General features: G+C 31.0%; 1 protein-coding gene across 1 annotated transcript; it reads right to left on the minus strand.

The window, feature by feature from the left end:
- Positions 1 to 3,333: 3,333 nt before the first annotated feature.
- On the minus strand, positions 3,334 to 13,494 carry LOC138336774 (uncharacterized). Its single transcript, XM_069286332.1, has 6 exons — positions 13,224 to 13,494; positions 12,164 to 12,347; positions 5,245 to 5,274; positions 4,944 to 4,970; positions 4,525 to 4,557; positions 3,334 to 3,818 (listed from the first exon to the last, which is right to left on the minus strand). Exons 1-6 carry the CDS (start codon positions 13,326 to 13,328, stop codon positions 3,781 to 3,783), a joined length of 417 nt encoding a protein of 138 aa, XP_069142433.1. The 5' UTR covers positions 13,329 to 13,494; the 3' UTR covers positions 3,334 to 3,780.
- Positions 13,495 to 15,552: the final 2,058 nt, after the last annotated feature.

The raw sequence follows: 15,552 nt of genomic DNA on the forward strand, positions 1-15,552 counted from the left end.
CAATTATTATTCAACGTGCAAAAAAATGGATTTACATATATATCATTCTTTTACCCTTTGTTTTCTGTATCATATCTTATACTAATAACCATGGGCTTAGTTTCACAATCATTCTTTTATCAATTGGAATTCCTACGTCAAAATCTCGGATAGGACAATTTTACAGAGGAGAAGGAGAATGTCTGACTTCAGATTTCCACTTTCATATATCTGTAACGCTTTTCTTCCGGATGAAACTGAGCCCTGCCTGACTTACTGTTTTCGTTGAAATAAAGTTTTTTTTCTTTTCATTTTAAAAACACTTGTTTCTTGTATCAGACATGAAACGTGTAACTACTACACATTCTCATTTGACCGTTCATATTTTTTTTCATTTATAATTCAAGAATGGGTTATAAAGGATTGAACCCTGCATAGAAAATCTTAATTTTTGTCCTCCGCAATTAGTTTTCATTCTCTGCAAACACAGTGAACAATAAGGACAATGCTACGATGTTCAAATATTTATACTTGATATACTACTTGATGGGCCTTGTAGTAATTTCAAATTGTAATATTATCAAAATCAGTAAATATCCAGATATATGTCTCATAATCAGACGTACCCGTAAGACTACTAGGATTATCTCCCTTTGTCAGGACAAAACACCTTTATATGATCAGGTGCTCTCACACAACTTTAAAAAAAAAGAAGATAAAATTAGAAAAAATAGTGATATCAATACTTAAAGATGCTCCACCGCTGACAAATGATATTTTTTCACTATCAAAAACACGAGCAGACGATTTAGTATTTTTCTTCAATTACAAAAGTTACTTACTTTACACCATTACCACCATTGAAAAGTTTGAGCTTCTAATTTTACTTCAAGTTAAAGTTACAAAAAATAATTAATTGCATCCCGAAAAATCCTTGGCACTATATCCTATATGGAATTAAGTACTGATTGCGCATGCGCTAAGGGCAAAATAAATTATTTTATGTTATTTTTTGTATTAATTAGACATATATATACACGATTAAACACCAACAAACACTGATTTGTTGTTAACATGTTAATGTTTACTTTCCGCCTTTTCTTTCCTCTCTTTTACCTTCCCATTTTAGCGAGAATTTTTGTTGGAACGAGGATATTTTTGCGGGTAGGCGCTTAATATCGTGACATATCACCATAAATATTTCGTGTCGGTAGTACTATAGCAGTTAATATTTATACACCTGTAACTTTAAGCAACATATTTTTCATATCGACAAAAATATTACGCGTAAGGGTATTTTTTGCAGTAAAATGGCTTTTATTTTTCATGTCCGTAGTTTGCTATCACAGTAACAGAAGACGGAAAAAAAGCGAAATAAATCGTCACTGTTTAGATAGATCATGCAGAAATTCATGCATTTGTTTGGGGTTGTAACTTCATATTAAGCCATGTTGTCATTATTTTTAAGAAACATTTGGGTTTGGGTTTTTTCGGAAAGTTGGTGGGTCTTTAACAGATGCTTGTTACAAATTTATATATATGTGTTTCTCATATATATATTGTATTCACCATCAAGGGTGTATCCGGAATTTTAATGTCTTTGTATGTTAATTTGAACTATTTCGGAATATGTGTCCGGACATTACCAGAAAATATATTGTACCTGTAGAGTTGAAAATAAATGCTGGAAGAAGACAGACGTCTTTTTGTTTTACTGCAAGCGAGTCCCCTCAACGATCTAATTTAAACTCAGTACTTGAATAAGAAAGTTAGGTCATCACCTTTTCTTATTGAAAGTTGTTTACCTTAGCGCTGTCTCATCGGAAGCGTGGTCAGGATGGCGAGCATTAGCGGGTGCTTGCTTCTGAACGGACATGAACGGAGCCCTGTATAGGGAGTTTTAAATACATATTAATTCTGATAACAGTGCCAAAACAAGTGCACGACAGACCACCATATCGAGTGCGCGCCCGAGCACCCGCTGCCGTACAGTAATGTCTTTGTCGCGCGAGCGCTCGCCATCCTGAGCACGCCTCAGGTATAATCATTACAGCTGCCACCCGATACGATACAGTCAAGTGATTTATAAAAAAGATTTGTCTCCCTTGTATCATAGGTAAGGAAAGCATGTTAGCTTAATTTTATTAACTTTTAACCGTTTAGTTCTACATGTAAGTATAAATCTGCATAGTGTTTTACTGGATATCTCAATAAATGATTTACATAAAATTTTCTTCACATTTATTATGGGTTCATCCGTATTTGAGCTCAATGCTCGTTGTTTGCAAATATATTTCATGCTTTTGCTAGATTGTGAAAGGTTAAAAAGTTGCTCAAACGCAGTATTGTAAATTAATTATCATTATAAGTAAATTACTATTAATTAATTCAATACTGTTTTGATAACAACAATGATTATGACGATTATAATTCGTCTTCATTTATGATTATCCCCATAACATAAACAAATCTAAGATTCGTGCTTAAATGTAATTAACACAAATTCCAATCACATTTTTTACCACATAACTTGATTGAAGTTACGTTTTGGAGAAATTCAGCTTTAAACTGTGTCAAGTTAATCTACTTTTAACACATACTAAATCAAATCTAAATCAAATTACATTTTCATGTATTTCAGCGTCCGAAAATTGCATTTCAAAAATCCAACAGAGGCAGTCATTTTGTCTTGCAGTCTTGGAATCCTGATGTCTTCTTTTTCACTATTTTCAATTTATTTGTTTCTGCCATAGCGTCACAATTAATTTCCTTTCCGGCACAGCCAATAAAAATCGTTCCAGCCTCGAGTGACGTATACAAGAATATTACGCGGTTGATGTCTCTTGATAACAGACGTATTATTTAATATTTCAAACTGACACATGGTATACGGAATCGGTTGAAAACCATGCATTTTTACGTGACAATTTGACACAAAGTACCAATTACGAAAAATATTATTTAATCTTACACCTATTTTCTTTTCAAACGAAACGAAAATGTAAATACAATGAATAGGAATATTGTTTGTCATATTTTTGACCCGCATTAGTATGTAACATATACTGGGTGTTCTATAGCATAGTATATCATGTTGCGCTAACACGCACCATTGGATATGCTAGAACAAACTAAATATATGTTACACACCAATGCTTGCTTAAAGCATGACGGTCAATGCATAAACCAATGGCATATGCAACAGAAAACATATAAAAATGTTACAAATAGCGAATACGCTACTGGAAAGTTTACAATTCGCTATAAATTCAATTCCCACCCTAGAATATATAAAATGTGCAATCAAACAAACACAACAAAGATATATAGGGAATATTACTGGACCTTTTAATTAAGCGAGGTTTAGATACAAAACAAGAATGAAATTGATAAAAGAGCATAGATCGAAATTTTCACTTTTCAGATTAAAAGTATAATGTATATTTACTAACATTCCTTTTTTTAATTTGGCTCTTAGCGGATTAATCCATATTCCAGAAATTTAAGATCTAACGAAATTTATCAAAATCGTGGTATAACGTATCAGAGCCTGTCGTGTAAACGACGGTGTCAAAGTCTAAACATGTGATTGGCGAAAATAAGCCCGCGAAAAAGTTCCACACGGGATATCGCGAAATTTTAAGTCCGCGAAACAACTATACAGTATATAGAATGACATGTAATTATAACATATTTTGTTTTCAGAGGAGGCTACTAAAATTGTAAGCTAACTAAGCTGGTCTCAGAAAATCCGGATATGGTATACGTATGGTCCATGTAGATTTGGGATTCTGACAGTTTTTACTTCAGAGGAGTTTGGAAAGGGGTGCCAACGATAGCTGAAAATGTAAAGGAAATTTATGTTCATAAAAATCTTTCTCGTAATGATATTTACATATTATTTCAATGATACATTAATTGCCAACTACCTTTCAGATGCAAAATTTAAAGTTTTTTTTTTTTTTTTTTTTTTTTTTTTTTTTTAAAACCATTAATAACATAAGTAAATACACATCGATGTCCTAAGATGAGGTAAAAACACCAAACATATGCAATATTTCAAGATAACGTGTGATAACTGTGAAGAGCCGCGTTATAAATAAATAACAATTTATTTATTTATTAGATAAATAACAATTTATTTATTTATTTTTTTCAGAAGATACTGATAAGTTTAGTATTAACGGTAGGTTAATAATTTTTGCGACTCAACAAAATTATCGATCTCGTTTTACATTCCCATTTTTTTTTTAAATCAAAAGCCGTTTCGGAAAGGTAGTGAGCCTTTAAACGTGACTTATGTTTATATAGATAAAAAAATAGAGTTGCGGTTTTATTTACACAGTGTATTATTAAATTAAAATCATGATTGAGGTATTTAATGGCACTGCTGAAAATGATTACTTTGAGACTTAGGGCGTAGCAAAGGTAAAATTATATTAATGTAATTTAGATAAAGTTCCATTTATCAATATCAGTATAAAAAACTCGAAATTAAGGCAATTATAATTCGTTATTACATTAAAGAAGTCAGTGCATACTTACATCGCAATTTTGAGAAGACGACTAACATCTCGTCTGAAATACAATGTACAGGTTACCATAAAACTTAATAGACAAATGTTGAATCACTTGTATGAAGTTTGTCGCTAACATTAAGAAAAAAAGTACGATTTTACTTAGTCCGCTAAACCTGCCTATATCGTTAGGCTTTTTAAAATTTTTATTTTAAAAATATTAGGCAAAAAAAAAATAATAATAAAATAAAAAAGGCTAATAATATAGGCAGGTTTATCGGACTAGGTTTTACTGTACTCAATGAAAAACACCAGCTAATCTCTAAATGTGATCATGATACATGTATGTAAAGTTTATTGTATAGCATGCATACAAACCTAGTATGTCAAAAAAGGTTTAATAATATAAGCCTGTACATAAAATGTGTAAATATTTGATATACTTACCAACAATTGCAAGAACATCTTGAGGACCTATAAAATCAAATTTTCCGTTAGAATTTTATGCAGTTCATCGAATTTTATGCAGTACTGACTGAGTGTAAACGTTACTGATGGAGTGTATACGAAGGGAAGTAACTATTGTAGATCAGAATGATTTTGAAGGATGTGAAATAGATCATATGAATTTCTGATGGTACGTCATTATCATACTTTCACATCATAAATTGTAATTATGTGATTTGGCATACAATATTGGTGATAAACATACTGGGAATAAATTAAATAGTTTGCTTGTTTTACTTACTTCCAACTTCGAAAAGTGCATCCTTAATACCTGGAAAATAAAAAAAAGGAAAACTTTATCATCAAATTTCTAATGAAGGTCCCACTTTAAGATGCAGATCATGAAAACCATGAAATTATATGAAATCCTCAAATGTACTCTTTACAAAATGGTCATTAAATGTAAACATGAAGACTTTTTAAGTTATCTCGCGTTTAATTGTGCAAAAATGATAACGTAATGTCAGATAATCTGTTCTATAATGTATATGTATGATCGGTGTGGATACCGTAATAAAAGATAATCTGTTCTATATTACACATGTATGTTCAGTGTGGATAACGTAATGTAAGATAATCTGTTCTATATTATACATGTATGTTCAGTGTGGATAACGTAATGTAAGATAATCTGTTCTATATTATACATGTATGTTCAGTGTGGATAACGTAATATAAGATAATCTGTTCTATATTATACATGTATGTTCAGTGTGGATAACGTAATGTAAGATTATCTGTTCTATATTATACATGTATGTTCAGTGTGGATAACGTAATGTAAGATAATCTATTCTATATTATACATGTATGTTCAGTGTGGATAACGTAATGTAAGATAATCTGTTCTATATTATACATGTATGTTCAGTGTGGATAACGTAATATAAGATAATCTGTTCTATATTATACATGTATGTTCAGTGTGGATAACGTAATGTAAGATAATCTGTTCTATATTATACATGTATGTTCAGTGTGGATAACGTAATGTAAGATAATCTATTCTATATTATACATGTATGTTCAGTGTGGATAACGTAATGTAAGATAATCTGTTCTATATTATACATGTATGTTCAGTGTGGATAACGTAATGTAAGATCATCTGTTCTATATTATACATGTATGTTCAGTGTGGATAACGTAATGTAAGATTATCTGTTCTATATTATACATGTATGTTCAGTGTGGATAACGTAATGTAAGATAATCTGTTCTATATTATACATGTATGGTCAGTGTGGATAACGCAATGTAAGATTATCTGTTCTATATTATACATGTATGTTCAGTGTGGATAACGTAATGTAAGATTATCTGTTCTATATTATACATGTATGTTCAGTGTGGATAACGTAATGTAAGATAATCTGTTCTATATTACACATGTATGTTCAGTGTGGATAACGTAATATCAAATAATTTGTTCTATATTATACATGTATGATCGGTGTGGATACCGTAATAAAAGATAATCTGTTCTATATTACACATGCATGTTCAGTGTGGATACCGTAATAAAAGATAATTTGTTCTATATTACACATGTATGTTCTGTGTGGATAACGTAATATCAAATAATTTGTTCTATATTATACATGTATGTTCAGTGTGGATAACGTAATGTAAGATAATCTGTTCTATATTATACATGTATGTTCAGTGTGGATAACGTAATGTAAGATAATCTGTTCTATATTACACATGCATGTTCAGTGTGGATAACGTAATATCAGATAATTTGTTCTATATTACACATGTATGTTCAGTGTGGATAACGTAATATCAGATAATTTGTTCTATATTATACATGTATGTTCAGTGTGGATAACGTAATGTAAGATAATCTGTTTTATATTACACATGTATAGTTGGGAGCAAGCTAAACTTGGTAGTGAAGTGCACTGGAGTGCACAAGTAAAGTTAACTCCGGTTCACTAGCTAGTGCACTAGAGTTAACATCATAGTGCACTAGAGTTAACATCGTAGTGCACTAGAGTTCACATTGTAGTGCACTAGAGTAAACAACGTAGTGCACTAGAGTTAACACTGTAGTGCACTAGAGTTCACATCGTAGTGCACAAGATAAATGAGCCTGTTACTCCTACTTATTACATGAATTGTACATGTACAATCTGTTCATGTATATATTTCATTGAATGGTTTTAAATATCTTTCAATTATTTCAGATGAATTACCAAATGTACTCTGTATCTAAAAATTAGCATAACTAAGTTAGTATGTAAATAATTAATTTATTAGATAAAATGGTTACCCTTATTGGTGTACATTATTATATATGGATTTCATCTGAGTAATTTAGCCTAATATGAGTTTTAATATTAAAGTGCATCTTTTCTTCAGATAACTTTTTGCAGAAAATAAATGAATTTATTTATTTATTACGATCAAATATTTTATACTTGTTATAATACCTTTACTAATAGCTACATTTATTACTCAGATCAAATATTAGGTATTCTAGATATAAATAGCTATATTTATTTTCATTTATTTCATGTATTTCTATTTAAAGGGCCACTACCTTTCCGAAACGGCTTTTAATTTTTAAAATAGGAATGTAAAACGAGATCAATAATTTTGTAGAGTCGCAGAAGTTATTAACTATACGTTTACTAGCACACAATAAATAAAATATAAATTTTCATAACGCGGGTCGTTTTATGTTTCCCGCCGTCGTCCTAAATGCAGTGCGGTAGTTGCATGACTATCACTGCGCCAGACGACAAAACAGCGAAATGAATCTTCACTGTTATCGTACATTAGACAGGAAATCTTGCATATGTTTGGTGTTGTAACCTCATCTTAAGCCATCGATATATATTTTCTTTTGTTATTAATGTTTTTAAGAAACTTTTAAATTTTGCTCCGGAAAGGTAGTGGGCCTTTAAATCTCTGATTTAATTAATTGTTTTTATTTGATTTTATTATTTATTTATTTGAATCATATATCTTTGTTTTTGCCATTCTAGAAATTAACAGCTATATATAATTGTATTTCACATTTAGAATGTCAGATTTTGTAGTTTTGGCTATTACACTTTTATTATACCCTCGTAAATCGCTTGGTATTTTACCTGTACAGGCCAGGCTACAGGCCTAGGGCAATAGCCAAGCTAGGGGTCACCTGTCTTGTCATGCATGACTGCCCCTCCCCTGATCCTGTAATTACCTATGAAGCCAGTTCAATTAACACAAAAATTGTGATTCCTGAAAATACAGGTGAACAGGTGCCCTATGAGTTTTGATTTTTGAAAAGTTACAGAACTTTGTATTTTGTCAAGAGTCAACAATTTAACTGAAATAAATTAAGTTGAAATTTATTAAAAAGTTCTTATTATAAGCTACCTTTGTACCCAAATAACTCATATAAAGAAATATAGATTTTATATGTCTCTGACTCTGTTAATTAATTCTAGCAAGAAATTTATATGGTTATTTAACAGCTGTGCGATTATGACGATCAGTCAATCAAATTTGCGAAATCATTCCATATGATAAACGGACCACGTTGATGAGTCTAATTATTTAAATCAAATCCTTATTTCTGTTTAAACATATATTTCTACACATGTAATATTACTTCATAATATTTGAAATATATTTTGATTGATATATTACATTTTGATTTATTTCTATATACCGTATATATATGTATAAACATATGAAATCTATATCAAAATATTAAAAGATTATTAACTAAAAGTGATGATCATCGACCTGCATGTACATTAAAGTAATGTAGAGTGTTGCATATAATTCATGTTGTGTTTCAGTGTTAACACATACACATAAAATACAATATTTTTATCATATATACAATGTACATATCAAGGATTTCTAACTACATATGTGTACATATTAATTATTTAATTGTTATCATTTTTAATTGATGTGTAATTGGTACAAAAATCTGTCACAATTACACTGATATACATGTACTGTACATTGTACATGGGGATCCAGGTATACACTGGTTCATTTCCACTCTGCCAACATGTTATTTTTGCTATATAAACTTTACCAGAGTTTACCGTGTAAAAGTTGGCTATAGTCTGTATCAATTATGTGGATTAATTCCAGGTGTAAAGGAAAAAAGGGAAGCAGAATTTAGCTGTAGGTGGGAAGACACCTATACACTGTACCCGCATACATAAATGACTTGTATACTGTAAACTCTTGGCACACAGGACTGTCGTTATGGTCACTAGGCCTAGGGCCCTTTTCTCCCTATTTCCCCATCCCACCACCTGAGGTAACACCTTACCTGAGATGATCAGTCAGGCGTCACAGGTAAGGTATACCTATTTTCTTTAACCCCAGGGGGTCCATTATAGCATTCAATTCAATAGATATATAGCATGCTGTGACAGCCTCTGTACCTGATTAGTTTAGTAAAGTCTAACTGTCTACTTGACCCCATGTGGTTTTGTTTCATATAATAATAATAATAATAAACTTACAGCTACTTTTTATCAAAATACGCCTATTCTTTCAATTGAGAATAATTGTTATAATATGGTTTTTTCCCCTCAAAATGAAGATAATGTATTCACATTGTTTTGTATCTTGTTTTTATTTTATTTATATTTTTGAGGAGATGGAGATCGAGGGGTTTATTAATTATGTACTATGTAGTTAAATTTATACTACATGTGTACATGGACATGTACATGTATATTATCAGACATTATGTGTATTCCAAACATGCTTCGAGACAATACACCTTGGGCTCCTTTATACCCCAGCCCCACCCCAAACCTACCTAGCTATATTGTATGTGTATTTCGCCACTCTGACACTTATTCTGCCCTCTGGACATGAATTGTTTTACCTGAAATTTAACTAACATGCTGGTTCAGGTATACATACGACCATCACACATACTAGTCCAAGAAAAGGATGTGATTACGTGAATGAACGTTTAAAATCAGATATTTATAGATATAAATATACTGTATAAATTTCTGGTAAAACCTATAATCTAGCTAGAATAAATGTAGCTTCATGAACACTGTATCTAAAAATACAAGTTATTTAGTTGACAATTTAAATTGTCCATGCACACTGTTGGGATTACATTCATCCCCCATATTACAATTCAATGTTAGTAATTGTAAGGATTCATATGGTATCCGGAAAATTCATTCATTTATTTATGTCAAAATGAATATAAGTTATACCACAAATTTGAATATACTTGTATTTCTAAGGTTATACTGGAACATGTCTGTATATCATACAGGCACTGTAAAACTGAAGTGCACTACGTAGTGCACTAGAGTTAACATTGTAGTGCACTAGAGTTAACATTGTAGTGCACTAGAGTTAACACTGTAGTGAACTGGAGTTCACATCGTAGTGCACTCTAGTGCACTACAATGTTTAGTCTAGTGCACTACGTTGTTCACTACGTGTGCACTACAAAGTGCACTAGATACCAAGTTTAGTTTGCTCCCAACTGTATGTTCAGTGTGGATAACGTAATATCAGATAATTTGTTCTATATTACACATGTATGTTCAGTGTTGATAACGTAATATCGGATAATTTGTTCTATATTGTACATGTATGTTCAGTGTGGATAACGTAAGGCAAGATAATCTGTTCTATATCATATATCAATGTTCAGTGTTGATAACGTAATGTAAGATAATTTGTTCTATATTACACATGTATGTTCAGTGTGGATAACGTAAGGCAAGATAATCTGTTCTATATCATATATTAATGTTCAGTGTTGATAACGTAATGTAAGATAATTTGTTCTATATCATATATTAATGTTCAGTGTTGATAACGTAATGTAAGATAATTTGTTCTATATCATATATTAATGTTCAGTGTTGATAACGTAATGTAAGATAATTTGTTCTATATTACACATGTATGTTCAGTGTGGATAACGTAATATCAGATAATTTGTTCTATATTGTACATGTATGTTCAGTGTGGATAACGTAATGTAAGATAATCTGTTCTATATCATATATCAATGTTCAGTGTTGATAACGTAATGTAAGATAATTTGTTCTATATCATATATTAATGTTCAGTGTTGATAACGTAATGTAAGATAATTTGTTCTATATTACACATGTATGTTCAGTGTGGATAACGTAATATCAGATAATTTGTTCTATATTGTACATGTATGTTCAGTGTGGATAACGTAAGGCAAGATAATCTGTTCTATATCATATATTAATGTTCAGTGTTGATAACGTAATGTAAGATAATTTGTTCTATATCATATATTTATGTTCAATGTGGATAACCGATATAATACCTTTAAGTTAACATAAGGTTTAAAATCTTGATTTAGTCAGTAGGTATCGCAAACTGGTAAACCTTTAAAACAATTATAGATAAACGAATATTGATATAGAGTGAAGGAATATTTCCATGGTAATTCTGTTAAATGATCAACATATATTGGTATAGGATAACAAAACTAGCCTGGTAAATTTATAAACATGTTATAGATATTGTCATCGAATTATAAAACTTACCTGATAAACTTATAAATAAGTTATAGATATTGGTATCTGTTTACATAACTAACCTGATAAACTTATAAACATGTTATAGATATTAGTATCCAATTATATAACTAATCTGGTAAACTTATAAATAGGTTATAGATCTTGGTACATGTATCAGATTACAAAACTAACCTGATAAACTTATAAATAGGTTATAGATATTAGTATCGGATTAAAAAACTAACCTGATAAATTAATAAAATTTTATAGATATCGGTATCTGATTACAAAACTAACCTTGTTAACTTATTAATAGGTTATAGATATCGGTATATGATTACAAAACTAACCTTGTTAACTTATAAATAGGTTATAGATATCGGTATCTGATTACAAAACTTACCTTGTTAACTTATAAATAGGTTATAGATATGGGTATCAAATTACAAAACTAATCTGGTAAATTTATAAGTAGGCTATAGATATCGGTATGAGATAATACAACTTGCCATATAAACCAGTAAACAGGTAAATGAACATATTAATATTAGAAAATACATCTTACACGGTAAGCTGATAGCAAGAAAACTTACGTGGAAAGCTGGTAAATAGGTACGTTAACGTTTATTGATTTTAGGTGATAAAACTTACTTGGTAAGCTGGTAAATAGGTAAACGAAATCATGGATGTTGCAATGCGTTGGGTCTCCAATGCCAAAGTGGTCTCGTTTTTCATTCCCACGAGTCGATACAGTTGCACGTTTTTCATTCCCTCGTGTCGATACAGTTGCACGTTTTTCGTTCTTGAGTTTATCCAACACTGACCGAAGTGACTGCTGGAGTTCACAATATTTGAAAAGATAAAAAAAAATTAGTTTATTCGAAGAACATAAGTATTGAAATAAACAGATGTGTGAATGCTTAAGTCATTAAACCTACAGAAAAGTTTCGCATAATAATACCTACACCATAAGTACAGACTAGCTTAAATATGATCGAGTTGTACAAGTTTTACCTATCTTAGCAGGTTTCGGTATTCGAGGATGACCAAATATATGTTGTTTTCTTCTTCAGTTTCATGAACTATGGATATCGTACGATCATACACGAACAAAATTATGCTTAATTACGTGATGATTAAAAATAATAAACATTTAGTTTTAATATGCTCTACCGTCGACACAGCATACACGATACTCATCATTTGAACAATAACACATGTTCAATCGTGAATATTTGTATCTAATTTACACAAAAATGCATATAAAATAATTTGATTTGCTGTTAGCGCATGCTAATCAGTATTTCATTCCATGTAGAGCATGGTTTTTTCGGGACGCAATTAGATATTTTTAATATTTGTACATTGAAGTAAAATAAGAAGCTCAAACTTTTCAAATTCGGTAATGGTGTAATGCAAGCATGTTTTGTAACTGAAGAAAAATGATAATTCGTCTGCTAGTGGTTTTCATTGAGACATTCGTCAGCGGAATTTTATATACATTATTGTAGAGTTTATGTGAGACTCAACTTAACGCGTTTGTAATTTACACTGTAGAATGTCTTAAATCAGATATCATATTTTATATCATTCTGTGAAAGAAAATGAACGAGTTATTTGTGATATTTTCCCCAAAATATTTTTGTAATTGAATTCAAACGATAAAAAATTATCTTATATTCAAGCAAAAACAAAATAATACTTTTCCTACCATTGCGTCTTTTTCGTTTTTCACATCATGGCTAGGTAACTTCGAGCCGTTAACGGCAAGGATCCCCACGGCAAATGCAAATAAAAACCAGGTTGCCTTCATCATGAATATTCTGTTATCCAAGTTATGCCAACAAATGCCAAATTTCACATTTTTTACTCCCCCGACACAACATTGATTATCAATTAGTTTCACCAATCATATTTCGAAACGTCATTATTTTAATCGTACCAGAATATCTTGACACCAGATGCGTCAAAAACGATCTTAATTCGTTCCTGTCGGTGAAATACACGTAATGGAAGGCTTCCGAAAATTTATCGCTATTTCAAAAAATAAGCAAACACTTTCTCTTTAATGAAGTAGGTCGTGACAACGTAGGCGGATAAGATATTTACTGTATTTCTACCCTAAGGTTTTTAATTTTAGGCTTTAACAGTTATCAAAATTTCACAAAATTGATAATGTTACCATACAAATAAAGTCAGGCTCATCTAGTTGTACTGTCATATTTGGTTTCATCAAACGTTTCATAAGTTACATATACTAACAATTTTCATTTTTATTATATGCTAAAATCATATAATTGCGAGAGAGCTCACATCTTATTGTCTCATTGCGCTAGGACGACAAGAAAACGCACGACGCAAGACGCACGACGCACGACAAAGGGCAAAAGCCTATCGCAACAGGTCAGGTGACCTCAAAATGGGAATTAAATGAATAAAATATAATATATATATTAATACTGAAAAATAACATATATTACCACTGATATATAATATATATTTCAAAAGAAATATAAACCAAACAATCAAGATAGAATCATAAAAGATACATGAACGCCGGTTTGACCGGAATCGACTTGACAAAAACATACACATCCAGTCCTTTTTTGACACTATCTATCATAAAATGGGTGTCATTTACTATAAGCATTGATTCATAACTGTTCTTTGTTTTAACTGACGGAAGTATCCTCGATACTCAAGGGGTTTCGATCACTAACGATCTCTACAGGCCTGAACTATTTCATAGTAAAACTGAAAGCAGCGCAGTGGAATATAAAAAGACTAAATTACCTGTAACAAGTTATGTTTTGTTGCCTCCAGTTTTTAGGGTTATAGAGATCGTAAGCGGGTTGGTGGGGACGTAATTTATAAAATCTGTCCACGTCGGTTAATGACCGACATCTTTATTCGTTGAAAACACTCTATTCCCATGTAAAAAGTAAATGTTCTCCATATACATTAGTCTTAAACGAAATAATTCGATGATTTCCAGGTGAAAGTCATTCTCCCATGAAATGAACACCTCACGCTTATATCTTTAAGATCAATCACGCACAGCTAAAACTCTCATTGATATTTGCTTTTCAATGAAATGGACACTTTTAGTGTAAACAAAAATAGCCCAAGTCTAATGTACCCTAGGGTTCAAAGGTTCATTTATATATTCATTAAACATTATACGGTTGAGTTAGCGATGATATTAAGATGTATAATAACACCATATTCAAAGTACATGTGTACGGAGGGTTGCTTAGCTTTTTTAGAAAGGCCATATCAATGGGCGTCTACAGAAAGATAAATTATGTTTATGGGTCCAAATAGGAATCTACGGTCAGTCGACATATAAATTATGCGTAGCGATTACTTTTTTGTTTACTCACTATCATTAACTATCTATATACTTACATGGCATTGTTAAAGATGCTCCACCGGTGACAAATGCTATTTTTTCCACTATCAAAAGCAGGATTAGGCGATTTTGTAATTTTCTTCATTTACAAAAGTTACTTACTTTACACCATTACCACATTTGAAAAGTTTGTGCTTCTAATTTTACTTCAAGATAAAAATATTAGAAATAATTAATTGCATCCCGAAAAAAATCCGTGGTATTACGTTCTATATAGAATGAAGTTCTGACTGCGCATGCACCAAAAGCAATTTTGTTTTTGTGTGTGTTAATTATACATATATATACAAGATTAAACACCAATTATTGTTCAAATGATGAGTACCATTTTTGGTCTGTCAGCGGTGGAGCATCTTTAACTGTTAAAATATGCGAAATTGTAAGTAAATCATTTCATAGCCAAAACTGTTACTTTCAAAGATGCTCTACCGCCGAAAGAGTATAAACTTTACTCATCATCTACACAATAATTCGTGTTTAATCGTGTATATATATCTAATGAACACAAAATAATTTAAAGTAATTCATTTTGCTTTTGGCGCATGCGCAATCAGTACATCATTCCATACAGGACATAATGCCAGGTATTTTTTTCGGAATGTGAATGATTATTTTTAATGCTTTTATC

This window comes from Argopecten irradians, chromosome 12 (assembly GCF_041381155.1).
Source record: "Argopecten irradians isolate NY chromosome 12, Ai_NY, whole genome shotgun sequence".
NCBI lineage: Eukaryota > Metazoa > Mollusca > Bivalvia > Pectinida > Pectinidae > Argopecten > Argopecten irradians.